Below are 17502 nucleotides of genomic sequence, written 5' to 3' on the forward strand. Positions count from 1 at the left end.
TTCTGGTCCCCACACTACCAGAAGGACGTGGAAGCTTTGGAGAGAGTGTAAAGTAGGTTCACCAGGATGTTGCCTGGTCTCGAGGGTGTTGGCTATGAGGAGAGGTTGAATAAACTAGGATTGTTTTCACTGGAAAGACGGAGGCTGAGGGGAGACCTGGTCTGCAGAATGATGAGAGGCACAGACAGGGTGGATAGTCAGAGGCTTTTCCCCCAGGGTGGAAGTGTCAGCTACAAGGGGGCACAAGTTCAAGGTGAGAGGGGGGAAAGTTTAAGGGAGATGCGCGGGGGAAGTTTTTCACGCAGAGAGTGGTGGGTGCCTGGAACGTGCTGTCAGAGGAGGTGGTGGAAGCAGGCACATAGCAACATTTAAGAGGAATCTGGATGGGTGCATGAATAGGGAGGGAATAGAGGGATACGGACCGAGTCAGGGTAGAAGATTTTCTTTTAGTTTAATTCGGCCATCATGATCGGCACAGGCTTGGAAGGCCAAAGGGTCTGTTCCTGTGCTGTACTTTTCTTTGTTGTTTGATCTAAATACCATTCACATCTATAAGTATCCTTTCTATAAGGAGTGTAGTCAGTCTTGAAGCTTTCAGAGAGATATTGTGGAGAGAGCAGCTTGCAGACCTCTGTCTTTAAACAAACCCCAGCCAGAATTCAAAAGCTGCTTCTCTGGCTCCTACCATTAACCACATTATCACATGATCCTGTCAATCTAAAGCCACCTTCCATTCCTTTCTTCAAAACCCCAGGGGCCTGTTCTTTTTCACAACCAAAGTCCATTAGGTCTAGCTTAGTAAACACTACATGGCTAAAGTGAGTAATTATCCCGATTTCCCTGCATCTGAGCTGTATTCCTGTCAGACATACTGACTGCCTGTCGAAAAAACAGAATTTTAAGACATTCCCCTCAAATATAAAAATATGTATTTATCCAAAGCAATAGCACACTATCATCACACCTGTCACTAAGCTAATTTTTGATGCCAAATTTCCCTTGATCCCACGGGCTCTCTTACCTCCTTGACCAGTCTCATGTGGGACCTTGTCAAAACGTTCCTGAAGTCCATATAGATGACATCAACTGCATCGCCCTCATCTACTCATCGAGTCACCTCCTTGAAAAATTCAATCAAATTTGTTCAACATGATTTTCTTCCTGACAAAGCCACGCTGACTATCCCTGATTAATCTTTCCCTCTCCAAATGGAGATTAATACTATCCCTCAGAATTTTTTCCAATAATTTCTCTACCACTGATATTCCCTGGTTTATCTCTACTTCCCTTCTTGAATAATGATCCCACATTAGCTGTTCCCCAGTCCTCTGGCATCACTCTTGTGTAAGGAGTCTAACAACACCAGGTTAAAGTCCAACAGGTTTATTTGGTAGCAAACGCAACGTGGCGTTTGCTACCAAATAAACCTATTGGACTTTACCCTGGTGTTGTTAGACTCCTTACTGTGTTTACCCCAGTCCAACACCGGCATCTCCACATCATCACTCCTGTGGCCAGAGAGGATATGAAAGTCAGCGTCAGAGCCTCTACAATCTCCTCCCTTGCCTCCCACAGCAGCCTAGGATACATCTCATCTGGGCCTGGGGATCTAGCCACTTTCAAGGCCACTAAAACCGCTCATATCTCCTACCTCTTAATGCTAATTTGTTCAATGATATCACAGTCCCTCTCCGTGGTTTCTATACCCACATCGGCCTTCTCTGCAGCAAACACCGATGCAAAATACTCATTTAAAACCTCACCTAGATCTTTCGGCTCCACACACACCTTGGTCTCTAATGGGCCCTGGTATATACTCTTCCCTTTAATATACTTATAAAACACCTTAGGATTTGTCTTCATTTTCCCCGCCAGTGCTTTTTCGTGCCCCCTCTCGCTTTCTTAATTTCTTTTAAAATTGTTTTGATTTGATTTATTGTTGTCACATAGAACATAGAACATTACAGCGCAGTACAGGCCCTTCAGCCCTCGATGTTGCGCCGACCAGTGGAACCAATCTAAAGCCCATCTAACCTACACTATTCCAATATCATCCATATGTTTATCCAATGACCATTTAAATGCCCTTAATGTTGGAGAGTCCACTACTGCTGCAGGCAGGGCATTCCACGCCCTTACTACTCTCTGAGTGAAGAACCTACCTCTGACATCTGTCCTATATCTCTCACCCCTCAATTTAAAGCTATTGTTCTTGTTATCTATCTTGAGACTTTCTGGGGCCATGAAAACTGCTGCATAAATGCAAGCGCTGTCGTTTTATTTTTTTGCTGTGTTTGCCTGTAAAATAACACTGACCACAAGGCAAAAAAATAGATCATCAGCTCTGAAAGCCCTGACTATGTGAAAGCGACACACGACAGCGCAGAGTCGCTGAGCAGAAACTGATAGCCAAGTTCCGCACACACGAGGACGGCCTCAACCGGGATATTGGGTTCATGTCACACTATTTGTAACCCCCACAGTTGCGTGGACCTGCCGAGTTTCACTGGCTGTCTTGTCTGGAGACAATACACATCTTTTTAGCCTGTCTTGATGCTCTCTCCACCCACGTTGTTTTGTTTCTTAAAGACTTGATTAGTTGTAAGTATTCGCATTCCAACCATTATTCATGTAAATTGAGGTTGTGTCTTTATATGCTCTGTTTGTGAACAGAATTCCCACTCACCTGAAGAAGGGGCTTGGAGCTCCGAAAGCTTGTGTGGCTTTTGCGACCAAATAAACCTGTTGGACTTTAACCTGGTGTTGTTAAACTTCTCACTGTATGTGAAAGGCACCATATAGCTGCAAGTCTGTACATCTGACATAATGTTAATACAGTAAGAAGTCTCACAACACCAGGTTAAAGTCCAACAGGTTTATTTGGTAGCAAAATCCACTCGCTTTCGGAGCACTGCCCCTTCATCAGGTGAGTGGGAGTTCTCTTCACAAATGTGAATAGCTTTAAATTGAGGGGTGAGAGATATAGGACAGATGTTAGAGGTAGGTTCTTCACTCAGAGAGTAGTAAGGGTGTGGAATGCCCTGCCTGCAACAGTAGTATGTATTGGGATACAGTGAAAAGTATTGTTTCTTGCCACTATACAGACAAAGCATACCGTTCATGGAGAAGGAAATGAGAGATTGCAGAATGTAGTGTTACAGTCATAGCTAGGGTGTAGAGAAAGATCAACTTAATACGAGGTAGGTCCATTCAAAAGTCTGATGGCAGCAGGGAAGAAGCTGTTCTTGAGTGTGTTGGTACGTGACCTCAGACTTTCGTATCACTTTCCCGACGGAAGAAGATGGAAGAGTGTATACCTGGGGTGCGTGGGGGCCTTGATTATGCTGGCTGCTTTTCCCCGAGGCAGCGGGAAGTGTAGACGGAGTCAACGGATGGGAGGCTGGTTTGCGTGATGGACTGGACTTCGTTCACGACCCTTTGTGGTTCCTTGTGGTCTTGGGCAGAGCAGGAGCCCCATACCAAGCTGTGATACGACCAGAAAGAATTTCTATGGTGCATCTGTAAAAATTGGTGAGAGTTGTTGCGGACATGCCAAATTTCCTTAGTCTTCTGAGAAAGTAGAGGCGTTGGTGGGTTTTCTTAACTATAGTGTCGGCGTGGAGGGACCAGGCCAGGTTGTTAGTGATCTCCCACCCACTCTTCCTATACTCCTTCAAGGCTTCCACTGTTTTGAGTCCCCTGTATCTACTATAAGCCTCTCTTTTTTTCCTTATCCTATATATCCTATATATCCTATATATCGCTTGATATCCAGGGTTCTTTGGATTAGTTGGTTTCACAATTTACCTTTACACTTTGACCCTGTACTATCTCTCTATTCCCACATCATCCCCAACTGTTGCAGACCCAGTCTAGTAGCTGTGTCCTGAGGGACCCAGCCAGCTCGGCCTGCGATGGTGCTACTGAGCCACTCTCGGTGATGGACATTGAAGCCCACCCCCACCCAGAGTACATTCTGTTCCCCTTGTTGCCACCCTCTGTGCTTCCTCCAAGTGGCGTTCAATGTGGAGGAGTCCCGATTGTGTGCAGTTTTGGTCTCCTTATCTAAGAAAGTGTATACTTGCCAGAGGGAGTGCAGCGACTATTCACCAATCCGATTCCTGGGATGGCAGGATTGTTGTACGAGGAGAGATTGGGTCGACCGGGCCTGTATTCACTGGGATTTATTCCTGGGATGGCAGGATAGTCGTACGAGGGGGAATTGGGTCGACCAGGCCTATATTCACTGGAATTTATTCCTGGGATGGCAGGATAGTCGTACGAGGGGGAATTGGGTCGACCGGGCCTGTATTCACTGGAATTTATTCCTGGGATGGCAGGATAGTCGTACGAGGGGGAATTGGGTCGACCGGGCCTGTATTCACTGGAATTTATTCCGGGGATGGCAGGATTGAACGGTATGTTTGGTCTGTATAGCGCGCAAGAAACAATACTTTTTCACTGTATGTTAATACATGTGACAATAATAAATCAAATTTAAAAAAAGGATTGTCCTTCAGGGAGAGATTGGGTCGACCGAGCCTGTATTCACTGGGATTTAGAAGAATGAGGGGATCTCATTAAGATGCATAAAGTTCTGACAGGGCTGGGCAGACTGGATGCAGGGAAGTTGTTTCCTCTGGCTGGGGAGGGTCCTTCTCTCAGGAGACGGGGGACGGCATTTAGGACAGAGATGGGGAGAAATGTCTTCACTGAGGGGGTGGTGAACCAGTGGAATTCTCTCCCACAGAAAGCCGTGGGGGGCCAAGAAGGAAATCGCTGGATTTCTAGACTCTAAAGGTGTCCGGGGGGAGGGGTGGTTTGGGGAGAGCGCGGGGAGTGTGGCATTGAGATAGAGCGTCAGCCATGATCATACTGAATGGTGGAGCAGGCTCGAAGGGCCGAATGGCCCACTCCTGCTGCTATCTTTCTCTGATTCACCAGCCCAGGTGCAGTCGGCTTTCTTGCCCATTTTTGACCCGAGCTCTCGAGCCTTCATGGGGTGGCGGTGGGGGGGGGGGGGGGGGGGGGGCGCCCACCACCTCAGTCCGCTGGCGGGATGGGGCCTCGCCAGCGATGGCGGCGGTGACGGTGACGGCTGGGACACTGGCCGGCACGGGGAGGCAATTAGCCCGGCGATTGGTTGGCTGCAGGGGAGCGGGGGAGAATCTGATTGGTTGGCCTGGGGGAGGGGCTGAGCAATCAGGCACTGGCCCAGGCTGGATGGGGGCGGGCGCACTGATTGGCTGGATGTACGCGCAAGCGATTGGCTGGCGATAGGCGAAAGATTTGATTGGCTGCCGTTCACGGCCCGCCGCCATTGGCTGGAGCGGGGAAACGATCCGATTGGACGATCGTGACAGCGGGCGTGATCCGATTGGAGGAGCCCGGGGAGAGCCGGACCGCCATTGGACGGGCGCCTGGCGAATGGCCTCATCTGATTGGAGGAGTCTGACAACGGGCGGCGCCTGCGCAGGATGCATCCCGGTGATTGGCCCGGGTCAGGCAGCAGTGCGGCCATTGGCTGATAGGCGCCATTCTCTGATTGGCCGCCCGCCCTTCCACCCCCCGAGCTCTGTGATCGGCTGCGCTGCTGTCAGCGCCGCGGGGTTAAGATGGCGGCGCTGAGATCCCTGAAGGTGAGAGAGAAGGGGGAGAGAGAGAGAGACAGGAGGAGAAAGGGAGCTTCACAATCAAAAAGGCGCCGGCATTCGGATTCCTCGGGGACAGGACAACAATTATAGCCGCAAAGATTCCAACTCTGAAACCCTCAGGAGGGCCATTAGGCTCAGAGGTCAAAGGTCAGCAGGACCAGCCACAGCAGCTAAATGTCCTCTCATCCCCCTCCCCCCACACACACACTCTCTGAATGGGCTTCCTTGCATAGCCCCGGGTGAAAAATAAGTATAAATTCAGCCCCCCCCCCCCCATCGTCACGCGATCAACTTTCAAGACCGCGTTAGGTTGGGTGAAGGAGCAGGCTTAAAAGAGGGGCTGAATGGCCCCCTCCTGTTCCTGTGTAACAGGCTCGAGAGGGGCTGAATGGCCTCCTCCTGTTCCTGTGTAACAGGCTCGAGAGGGGCTGAATGGCCTCCTCCTGTTCCTGTGTAACAGGCTTGAGAGAGGCTGAATGGCCTCCTGTTCCTGTGTAACAGGCTCGAGAGGGGCTGAATGGCCTCCTCCTGTTCCTGTGTAACAGGCTTGAGAGAGGCTGAATGGCCTCCTGTTCCTGTGTAACAGGCTCGAGAGGGGCTGAATGGCCTCCTCCTGTTCCTGTGTAACAGGCTTGAAAGGGGCTGAATAGCCTCCTCCTGTTCCTGTGAACAGGCTCGAGAAGGGCTGAATGGCCTCCTCCTGTTCCTGTGTAACAGGCTTGAGAGAGGGGCTGAATGGCCTCCTCCTGTTCCTGTGTAACAGGCTCGGGAGGGGCTGAATGGCCTCCTCCTGTTCCTGTGTAACAGGCTTGAAAGGGGCTGAATGGCCTCCTCCTGTTCCTGTGAACAGGCTCGAGAAGGGCTGAATGGCCTCCTCCTGTTCCTGTGTAACAGGCTTGAGAGAGGGGCTGAATGGCCTCCTCCTGTTCCTGTGTAGCAAGTTCGAGAGGGGCTGAATGGCCTCCTGTTCTTATGTAATAGGTTCATGAGGGGCTGAATGGCCTCCTCCTGTTCCTGTGTAACAGGCTCGGGAGGGGCTGAATGGCCTCCTCCTGTTCCTGTGTAACAGGCTTGAGAGGGGCTGAATGGCCTCCTCCTGTTCCTGTGTAACAGGCTCGAGAGGGGCTGAATGGCCTCCTCCTGTTCCTGTGTAACAGGCTTGAGAGAGGGGCTGAATGGCCTCCTCCTGTTCCTGTGTAGCAAGTTCGAGAGGGGCTGAATGGCCTCCTGTTCTTATGTAATAGGTTCATGAGGGGCTGAATGGCCTCCTCCTGTTCCTGTGTAACAGGCTCGGGAGGGGCTGAATGGCCTCCTCCTGTTCCTGTGTAACAGGCTTGAGAGGGGCTGAATGGCCTCCTCCTGTTCCTGTGTAACAGGCTCGAGAGGGGCTGAATGGCCTCCTCCTGTTCCTGTGTAACAGGCTTGAGAGAGGGGCTGAATGGCCTCCTCCTGTTCCTGTGTAGCAAGTTCGATAGGGGCTGAATGGCCTCCTCCTGTTCTTATGTAATAGGTTCATGAGGGGCTGAATGGCCTCCTGTTCCTGTGTAACAGGCTCGAGAGGGGCTGAATGGCCTCCTCCTGTTCCTGTGTAACAGGCTCGAGAGGGGCTGAATGGCCTCCTCCTGGAGTTTGTTATTCCTCTGACTGCTGCTTTTCCTCTCTAAACAATTTCATGTTCATATCCGTCCAATTACCTCAGGGCGATCTTTATCCCTGAAGCCAATATCACTTATTAAGAAAAACTGGTTAGGCCATCATCATCGAGTTGTACAGTGCAAAAAAGGCATCATCGAGTCTGCACTGACAACTACCACTAAAGTCGCGTTAATCCTGTTTTCCAGAACTTGTCCCATATCCCTGAACGTTACGATATTTTAGTGCTCATCCAAACACTTTAAAAGTTGTAAGTTTCCAGCCTCCACTGCCTTCCCAGGCAGTGCATTCCCGATTCCCACCACCCTCTGAGTGAAAATATATCTCCAATCCCCTCTGAATCTCCTGCCCCTCACCCTAAATCTGTGCCCCCTCGTGACTGACCCCTCAACCAAGGGGAACAGCTGCTCCTTCTTCACTCTGTCCATACCCCTCATCATCTGATACACCTCAATCATGTCCCCCCCCTCAGCCTCCTCTGCTCTAGAGAAAACAATCCAAGCCTATCCAGTCTGTCCTTATAGCTCAAATGCTCCGTCTCAGGCAGCATCCTGGTGAATCTCCCCTGTACCCCCTCCAGCACTATCACATCCTTCCTGTAGTGAGGTGACCAAAACTGTACACCGTACTCCAGCTGTGGCCTAACCAACATTCTGTACAACTCCAACATGACCTCTTGCTCTTGTACTCTGTGCCATGACTGATAAAAGCAGTGTCCCATCTGCCTTCTTAACTATTCTAGTCACCTGCTCTGCCGCCTTCAGGGATCTGTGAATAATTCCCCCAAGATCCATCAGTCCCTCTGAGCTTCTTAGTGTCCTGCCTTTCATTAAATACTCCTTCCAAAGTGTATCACCTCACACCTACCAGGGTCATCAGGTGGGATCTAGCTATGCACCAACTGATGCATTTGATTTATTATTGTCACATGTATTAGTATACAATGAAAAGTATAGTTTCTTGTGCGCTATACAGACAAAACATACTGTTCATAGAGAAGGAAAGGAGATAGTGCAGAATGTAGTGTTACAGTTATAGCTAGGGTGGAGCGAAAGATCAACTTAATGGGAGGTAGGTCCATTCAAAAATCTGATGACAGGGAAGAAGCGGTTCTTGAGTTGTTTTGCACATGATCTCAGACTTTTGTATCTTTTTCCCGACGGTAGAAGAGACAATGTCCGGGGTGTTTTGGGGTCCTTGATTCTGCTGGCTGCTTTGCCGAGGCAGCGGGAAGTGTAGACAGAGTCAGTGGATGGGAGGCTGGTTTGCGTGATGGATTGGACTACATTCATGACCTTTTGTAGTTCCTTGCGGTCTTGGGCAGAGCAGGAGCCATACCAAGCTGTGATACAACCAGAAAGAATGCTTTCTATGGGGTATCTATAAAAATTGGTGAGAGTCGTAGCGGACATGCCAAATGTCCTCAGCCTCCTGAGAAAGTAGAGATGTTAGTGGGCTTTCTTAACTACAGTGTCATAGAATCCTTACAGCACAGAAGGAGGCCATTCAGCCCATTGAGCCTGCACCGACAACAATCCCACCCAGGCCCTCCACTGGTTGTCAAGTGCGTTGGAGGAAGGGTTCAGGTGTCTGGGCTGCAATTCGAATCCGCAGCCCTCAGAGAGTGGGAGGGTAGAGTGAGACTGACCGATGCCTGACCGAGTGCAGAAGTAGTAGCAGGGTTAACATGGTCGGCTGTGCTTTGTGTTCACTCTAATCGAGCAGTTCTCTTTGCTCCTGTCCCCTGCCAGGGTTTGGTCGGTTTGGTGTCGGGTGGAGCTTCCGGACTGGGCCGGGCCACAGCCGAGAGGCTGGTGCAGCAGGGAGCCAGTGCCGTGATCGTGGATCTGCCAACGTCGGACGGAGCCAGCGTGGCCCAGGCCCTGGGGGAGAGGTGTGCCTTCGCACCGGCTGATGTAAGGCCAGTATGTGTACCCGCTCCCTACCCACAGGGGGCAGAGGGGTGGGGGGATTTACCATGCGCGGAAACAGGGAGACCATCACTGCAAATGAAACAGGAAGAGCTACACATCCCCCTGGCGCTCCCTCAGCACTGACCCTCCCACAGTGCGGCGCTCCCTCAGCACTGACCCTCCCACAGTGCGGCGCTCCCTCAGCACTGACCCTCCCACAGTGTGGCGCTCCCTCAGCACTGACCCTCCCACAGTGCGGCGCTCCCTCAGCACTGACCCTCCATCAGTGCGCCGCTCCCTCAGCACTGACTCTCTGACAGTGCGGGACTCCCTCAGCACTGACCCACAGTGCGGCGCTCCCTCAGTGCTGACCCTCCCACAGTATGGCGCTCCCTCAGCACTGACCCTCTGACAGTGCGGGGCTCCTTCAGCACTGACACGCCGACAGCACGGCGCTCCCTCAGCACTGACCCTCCCACAGCGCGGCGCTCCCTCAGCACAGACCCTCCCACAGTGCGGTGCTCCCTCAGCACTGACCCTCCGACAGTGCGGCGCTCCCTCAGCACTGACCCTCCCACAGTGCGGTGCTCCCTCAGCACTGACCCTCCCACAGTGCGGCGCTCCCTCAGCACTGACCCTCCCACAGTGCGGCGCTCCCTCAGCACTGACCCTCCCACAGTGCGGCGCTCCCTCAGCACTGACCCTCCCACAGTGCGGTGCTCCCTCAGCACTGACCCTCCCACAGTGCGGCGCTCCCTCAGCACTGACCCTCCGACAGTGGGGCGCTCCCTCAGCACTGACCCTCCCACAGTGCGACGCTCCCTCAGCACTGACCCTCCCACAGTGCGGCGCTCCCTCAGCACTGACCCTCCCACAGTGCGGCGCTCCATCAGCACTGACCCTCCCACAGTGCGGCGCTCCCCCAGCACTGACCCTCCCACAGTGCGGTGCTCCCTCAGCACTGACCCTCCCACAGTGCGGCGCTTCCTCAGCACTGACCCTCCCACAGTGCGGCGCTCCCTCAGCACTGACCCTCCCACAGTGTGGTGCTCCCTCAGCACTGACCCTCCCACAGTGCGGCGCTCCCTCAGCACTGACCCTCCCACAGTGCGGCGCTCCCTCAGCACTGACCCTCCCACAGTGCGGCGCTCCCTCAGCACTGACCCTCCGACAGTGCGGCACTCCCTCAGCACTGACCCTCCCAGAAGGCACTGTTTAGTTGCGTCTCCGGAATCAGGAATGTGGTGAGGATAGATGAACAATTGGAGGGCTCAGTGTCAGATGCAGAGTGGATCGATAATCCAAACAGATTCCTCGGACTGATTGCCTTCCCATCCCTGTCAGGTCACCTCAGAATCAGACGTCAAAAATGCCGTTTCCCTGGCCAAGGAGAAGTTTGGGCGTCTGGACATCGCAGTGAACTGTGCGGGGATTGCTGTGGCGGTTAAAACCTACAACTTCAAGAAAGACATCGCCCACAGTCTGGAGGATTTTCAGCGAGTGATCACCGTACGCACCGACTGATCAGAGTGGGATTAGACTGGGTGGGATATTAAAGGGTGCGGGGAGTGAGGGGGAGAGTGGGATCAGACTGGGTGGGATATTAAAGGGTGCGGGGAGTGAGAGTGAGGGGGCGAGTGGGAGTAGACTGGGTGGGATATTAAAGGGTGCAGGAAGTGAGGGGGAGAGTGGGATTAGACTGGGTGGGATATTAAACGGTGTGTGGAGTGAGGTGGATAGTGGGATTAGACTGGGTGGGATATTAAAGGGTGCGGGAAGTGAGGGAGAGAGTGGGATTAGACTGGGTGGGATATTAAAGGGTGCAGGGAGTGAGGGGGAGAGTGGGAGTAGACTGGGTGGGATATTAAACGGTGCAGGGAGTGAGGGGGAGAGTGGGATTAGACTGGGTGGGATATTAAAGGGTGGGGGGAGTGAGTGGGATTAGACTGGGTGGGATATTAAAGGGTGTGGGGAGTGAGGGGGAGAGTGAGATTCGACTGAGTGGGATATTAAAGGGTGCGGGGAGTGAGGGGGAGAGTGAGATTAGACTGAGTGGGATATTAAAGGGTGCGGGTGTGAGGGGGAGAGTGGGATTAGACTGGGTGGGATATTGAAGGGTGCGGGGAGTGAGGGGGAGAGTGGGATTAGACTGGGTGGGATATTGAAGGGTGCGGGGAGTGAGGGGGAGAGTGGGATTAGACTGGGTGGGATATTAAGGGTGTGGGGAGTGAGGGGGAGAGTGGGATTAGACTGGGTGGGATATTAAAGGGTGTGGGGAGTGAGGGGGAGAGTGGGAGTAGACTGGGTGGGATATTAAAGGGTGTGGGGAGTGAGGGGGAGAGTGGGATTAGACTGGGTGGGATATTAAAGGGTGTGGGGAGTGAGGGGAGAGTGGGATTAGACTGGGTGGGATATTGAAGGGTGCGGGGAGTGAGGGGGAGAGTGGGATTAGACTGGGTGGGATATTGAAGGGTGTGGGGAGTGAGGGGAGAGTGGGATTAGACTGGGTGCTGGTTTAATAAACCCAGATGGTCGGTTTATCCACTGGATTCTCTCCCATTCCCCGCTCAGGTGAACATCGCGGGGACTTTCAATGTGATCCGGTTATCCGTGGCCGAGATGGGGAAGAACGAGCCGGATGCGGACGGCCAGAGGGGTGTAATCGTTAACACTGCCAGCGTCGCAGCCTACGATGGACAGGTAGCAACCGGTCTCCTCATCCACCGACCCCCTTCCCATTCCCCCACCCCATTCCCTCACCCCCCATCCCGTTCCTGCACTCCCATCCCGTCCACCACTCCCCCTTCCTGTTTCCCCACACCGCTTCCCGTTTCCCCACCCCCCTTCCCGTTTCCCCAACCCCCTTCCCGTTTCCCCAACCCCCTTCCCGTTTCCCCAACCCCCTTCCCGTTTCCCCAACCCCCTTCCCGTTTCCCCAACCCCCTTCCCGTTTCCCCAACCCCCTTCCCGTTTCCCCAACCCCCTTCCCGTTTCCCCAACCCCCTTCCCGTTTCCCCAACCCCCTTCCCGTTTCCCCAACCCCCTTCCCGTTTCCCCAACCCCCTTCCCGTTTCCCCAACCCCCTTCCCGTTTCCCCAACCCCCTTCCCGTTTCCCCAACCCCCTTCCCGTTTCCCCAACCCCCTTCCCGTTTCCCCAACCCCCTTCCCGTTTCCCCAACCCCCTTCCCGTTTCCCCAACCCCCTTCCCGTTTCCCCAACCCCCTTCCCGTTTCCCCAACCCCCTTCCCGTTTCCCCAACCCCCTTCCCGTTTCCCCAACCCCCTTCCCGTTTCCCCAACCCCCTTCCCGTTTCCCCAACCCCCTTCCCGTTTCCCCAACCCCCTTCCCGTTTCCCCAACCCCCTTCCCGTTTCCCCAACCCCCTTCCCGTTTCCCCAACCCCCTTCCCGTTTCCCCAACCCCCTTCCCGTTTCCCCAACCCCCTTCCCGTTTCCCCAACCCCCTTCCCGTTTCCCCAACCCCCCTTCCCGTTTCCCCACCCCCCCTTCCCCGTTCCCCCACCCCCCCTTCCCCGTTCCCCCACCACCCCTTCCCCGTTCCCCCACCCCCCCTTCCACGTTCCCCCACCCCCCCCTTCCCCGTTCCCCCACCCCCCCCTTCCCCGTTCCCCCACCCCCCCCTTCCCCGTTCCCCCACCCCCCCCTTCCCCGTTCCCCCACCCCCCCTTCCCCGTTCCCCACCCCCCCCTTCCCCGTTCCCCCACCCCCCCCTTCCCCGTTCCCCCACCCCCCCCTTCCCCGTTCCCCCACCCCCCCCTTCCCCGTTCCCCCACCCCCCCCTTCCCCGTTCCCCCACCCCCCCCTTCCCCGTTCCCCCACCCCCCCCTTCCCCGTTCCCCCACCCCCCCCTTCCCCGTTCCCCCACCCCCCCCTTCCCCGTTCCCCCACCCCCCCTTCCCCGTTCCCCCACCCCCCCCTTCCCCGTTCCCCCACCCCCCCCTTCCCCGTTCCCCCACCCCCCCCTTCCCCGTTCCCCCACCCCCCCCTTCCCCGTTCCCCCACCCCCCCCTTCCCCGTTCCCCCACCCCCCCCTTCCCCGTTCCCCCACCCCCCCTTCCCCGTTCCCCCACCCCCCCTTCCCCGTTCCCCCACCCCCCCCTTCCCCGTTCCCCCACCCCCCCCTTCCCCGTTCCCCCACCCCCCCCCTTCCCCGTTCCCCCACCCCCCCCTTCCCCGTTCCCCCACCCCCCCCCTTCCCCGTTCCCCCACCCCCCCTTCCCCGTTCCCCCACCCCCCTTCCCCGTTCCCCCACCCCCCCCTTCCCCGTTCCCCCATCCCCCCCTTCCCCGTTCCCCCACCCCCCCCTTCCCCGTTCCCCACCCCCCCTTCCCCGTTCCCCCACCCCCCTTCCCCGTTCCCCCACCCCCCCCCTTCCCCGTTCCCCCACCCACCCCCCCCTTCCCCGTTCCCCCACCCACCCCCCCCTTCCCCGTTCCCCCACCCACCCCCTTCCCCGTTCCCCCACCCCCCCCCCTTCCCCGTTCCCCCACCCCCCCCCTTCCCCGTTCCCCCACCCCCCCCCTTCCCCGTTCCCCCACCCACCCCCCCTTCCCCGTTCCCCCACCCACCCCCCCCCTTCCCCGTTCCCCCACCCACCCCCCCCCTTCCCCGTTCCCCCACCCACCCCCCCTTCCCCGTTCCCCCACCCACCCCCCCTTCCCCGTTCCCCCACCCACCACCCCCTTCCCCGTTCCCCCACCCACCTCCCCGTTCCCCGTTCCCCCACCCACCTCCCCGTTCCCCCACCCACCCCCCCGTTCCCCCACCCACCCCCCCCCTTCCCCGTTCCCCCACCCACCCCCCCCTTCCCCCCCGTTCCCCCACCCACCCCCCCCTTCCCCGTTCCCCCACCCACCCCCCCCTTCCCCGTTCCCCCACCCACCCCCCCTTCCCCGTTCCCCCACCCACCCCCCCCTTCCCCGTTCCCCCACCCACCCCCCCCTTCCCCGTTCCCCCACCCACCCCCCCCCTTCCCCGTTCCCCCACCCACACCCCCCTTCCCCGTTCCCCCACCCACCCACCCCCCCCTTCCCCTTTCCCCCACCCACCCCCCCCTTCCCCGTTCCCCCAACCCCCCCCTTCCCCGTTCCCCCACCCCCCCTTCCCCGTTCCCCCACCCCCCCCTTCCCCGTTCCCCCCCCTTCCCCGTTCCCCCACCCCCCCCTTCCCCGTTCCCCCACCCCCCCCTTCCCCGTTCCCCCACCCCCCCCCTTCCCCGTTCCCCCCCCCCCCCCCCTTCCCCGTTCCCCCACCCCCCCCCTTCCCCGTTCCCCCACCCCCCCCCCTTCCCCGTTCCCCCACCCCCCCCCTTCCCCGTTCCCCCACCCCCCCCCCCCCCCGTTCCCCCACCCCCCCCCCTTCCCCGTTCCCCCACCCCCCCCCGTTCCCCCACCCCCCCCCCCGTTCCCCCACCCCACCCCCGTTCCCCCCCCTTTCCCCCACCCCACCCCCGTTTCTCCCCCCCCCTTCCCCGTTCCCCCACCCCCCCCTTCCCCGTTCCCCCACCCCCCCCCTTCCCCGTTCCCCCACCCCCCCCCCTTCCCCGTTCCCCCACCCACCTTCCCGTTCCCCGTTCCCCCACCCACCTCCCCGTTCCCCCACCCACCCCCCCCTTCCCCGTTCCCCCACCCACCCCCCCCCTTCCCCGTTCCCCCACCCACCCCCCCCTTCCCCGTTCCCCCACCCACCCCCCCCTTCCCCGTTCCCCCACCCACCCCCCCTTCCCCGTTCCCCCACCCACCCCCCCCTTCCCCGTTCCCCCACCCACCCCCCCCTTCCCCGTTCCCCCACCCACTTCCCCGTTCCCCCACCCACCCCCCCCCTTCCCCGTTCCCCCACCCACCCCCCCCTTCCCCGTTCCCCCACCCACCCACCCCCCCCTTCCCCTTTCCCCCACCCACCCACCCCCCCCTTCCCCTTTCCCCCACCCACCCCCCCCTTCCCCGTTCCCCCAACCCCCCCCTTCCCCGTTCCCCCACCCCCCCCCTTCCCCGTTCCCCCACCCCCCCCTTCCCCGTTCCCCCCCCTTCCCCGTACCCCCACCCCCCCCCTTCCCCGTTCCCCCACCCCCCCTTCCCCGTTCCCCCACCCCCCCCTCCCCGTTCCCCCACCCCCCCCCTTCCCCGTTCCCCCACCCCCCCCCTTCCCCGTTCCCCCACCCCCCCCCCTTCCCCGTTCCCCCACCCCCCCCCTTCCCCGTTCCCCCACCCCCCCCCCCCCCCGTTCCCCCACCCACCCCCCCCCGTTCCCCCACCCCCCCCCCCGTTCCCCCACCCCACCCCCGTTCCCCCCCCCTTCCCCCACCCCACCCCCGTTCCCCCCCCTTCCCCCACCCCACCCCCGTTTCCCCCCCCCCCTTCCCCGTTCCCCCACCCCCCCCCTTCCCCGTTCCCCCACCCCCCCCTTCCCCGTTCCCCCACCCCCCCCTTCCCCGTTCCCCCACCCCCCCCCCTTCCCCGTTCCCCCACCCCCCCCCCCTTCCCCGTTCCCCCACCCCCCCCCTTCCCCGTTCCCCCACCCCCCCCCCTTCCCCGTTCCCCCACCCCCCCCCTTCCCCGTTCCCCCACCCCCCCCCCTTCCCCGTTCCCCCCCCCTTCCCCGTTCCCCCACCCCCCCTCCCTTCCCCGTACCCCCACCCCCCCCCTCCCCGTTCCCCCACCCCACCCCCCCCCTCCCCGTTCCCCCACCCCACCCCCCCCTTCCCCGTTCCCCCACCCCACCCCCCCCTTCCCCGTTCCCCCACCCCCCCCTTCCCCGTTCCCCCACCCCCCCCTTCCCCGTTCCCCCACCCCCCCCTTCCCCGTTCCCCCACCCCCCCCTTCCCCGTTCCCCCACCCCCCTCCCCCGTTCCCCCACCCCCCTCCCCCGTTCCCCCACCCCCCTCCCCCGTTCCCCCACACCCCCCCCTTCCCCGTTCCCCCACCCCCCCCCCTTCCCCCACCCCCCCCCCCTTCCCCCACCCCCCCCTTCCCCGTTCCCCCACCCCCCCCCTTCCCCCACCCCCCCCCCCCTTCCCCCACCCCCCCCCCCTTCCCCCACCCCCCCCCCTTCCCCCACCCCCCCCCTTCCCCCACCCCCCCCTTCCCCCACCCCCCCCCTTCCCCGTTCCCCCACCCCCCCCCTTCCCCGTTCCCCCACCCCCCCCCCCCTTCCCCGTTCCCCCACCCCCCCCCCTTCCCCGTTCCTCCATCCCACCCCCCTCCACTCCACTCACCTCATTTCCCCCTCTGTGTACCCTCGAAGGGTGGTGCTGCCAGTCACAGTCCTGGGGTACATTGGTAATCGGAGAGTTGGCACAGCGGCAGGCCTGGCAGCCACCGGCGTCTGTCCAAATTACAGACACCGTCACCTCGTAATGTCGGGAGTGCAGCGGCCAGTCGGAGCACTGGGCGATCCCACCAACGCGATGGTGGCCCCGGTGGTTTTCTTGCTGTCGGATGGACGTTGAGTTTGGGGTATCCTTTGAGGCTGCAGGTGATGGGGGCTGAACTCCCCTCCCTCCCTCCCCCAACCCTTCGTTCCAATCGGGGTCTTTTGGGACCACCTGAGGGGCAGCAGATGGGGTCCTCGGGTTTAACGTCTCACCCTGAGAGCGGGCACTGCTCACTGTGTCCTGCCAGTCCCCTTTATCACAAAGAATGCAAGGTACCCAGTCTGTAAAGGGGTGAAGTGAGAGTTCAGCGAACCCGACTGATCCGCGCAGAGTCACGAGTAAATGTTGACCGCGACGCTGTTGATTTTTGGAATTCATATAATATGCTTTTTTTGCACCCCGCCCCTCCCTATCACAGGTGGGACAGGCTGCGTATTCGGCCTCCAAAGGTGGCATTGTGGGGATGACCCTCCCCATCGCTCGGGACCTGGCACCACAAGGAATCCGGGTGGTCACCATCGCGCCAGGTACGGAACACGAGAAGATAGGGAGCTTGGATGAAGAGGCCAGGGAAAGACGCAGAACGAGATCAGACTGGGTGGGATATTAAAGGGTGCGGAGAGTGAGGGGAGAGTGGGGTTAGACTGGGTGGGATATTAAAGGGTGCGGAGAGTGAGGGGAGAGTGGGGTTAGACTGCGTGGGATATTAAAGGGTGCGGAGAGTGAGGGGAGAGTGGGGTTAGACTGGGTGGGATATTAAAGGGTGCGGGGAGTGAGGGGAGAGTGGGGTTAGACTGGGTGGGATATTAAAGGGTGCGGAGAGTGAGGGGAGAGTGGGGTTAGACTGGGTGGGATATTAAAGGGTGCGGAGAGTGAGGGGAGAGTGGGGT

The 17502-nt window shown here is 58.9% G+C and overlaps 1 protein-coding gene across 1 annotated transcript; it reads left to right on the forward strand.

Annotated features, from left to right (window-relative positions):
- Positions 1 to 5558: 5558 nt before the first annotated feature.
- Positions 5559 to 17210, forward strand: LOC144490764 (3-hydroxyacyl-CoA dehydrogenase type-2-like; the record flags this gene model as incomplete). The annotated part of the gene is made up of 5 exons (XM_078208470.1): positions 5559 to 5639; positions 9059 to 9223; positions 10565 to 10729; positions 11792 to 11920; positions 17031 to 17210. Coding segments are annotated over exons 1-5 (663 nt in total), but the record flags the coding sequence as incomplete, so codon positions are not given.
- Positions 17211 to 17502: the final 292 nt, after the last annotated feature.

This window comes from Mustelus asterias, unplaced genomic scaffold (genome assembly GCF_964213995.1).
Source record: "Mustelus asterias unplaced genomic scaffold, sMusAst1.hap1.1 HAP1_SCAFFOLD_3757, whole genome shotgun sequence".
NCBI lineage: Eukaryota > Metazoa > Chordata > Chondrichthyes > Carcharhiniformes > Triakidae > Mustelus > Mustelus asterias.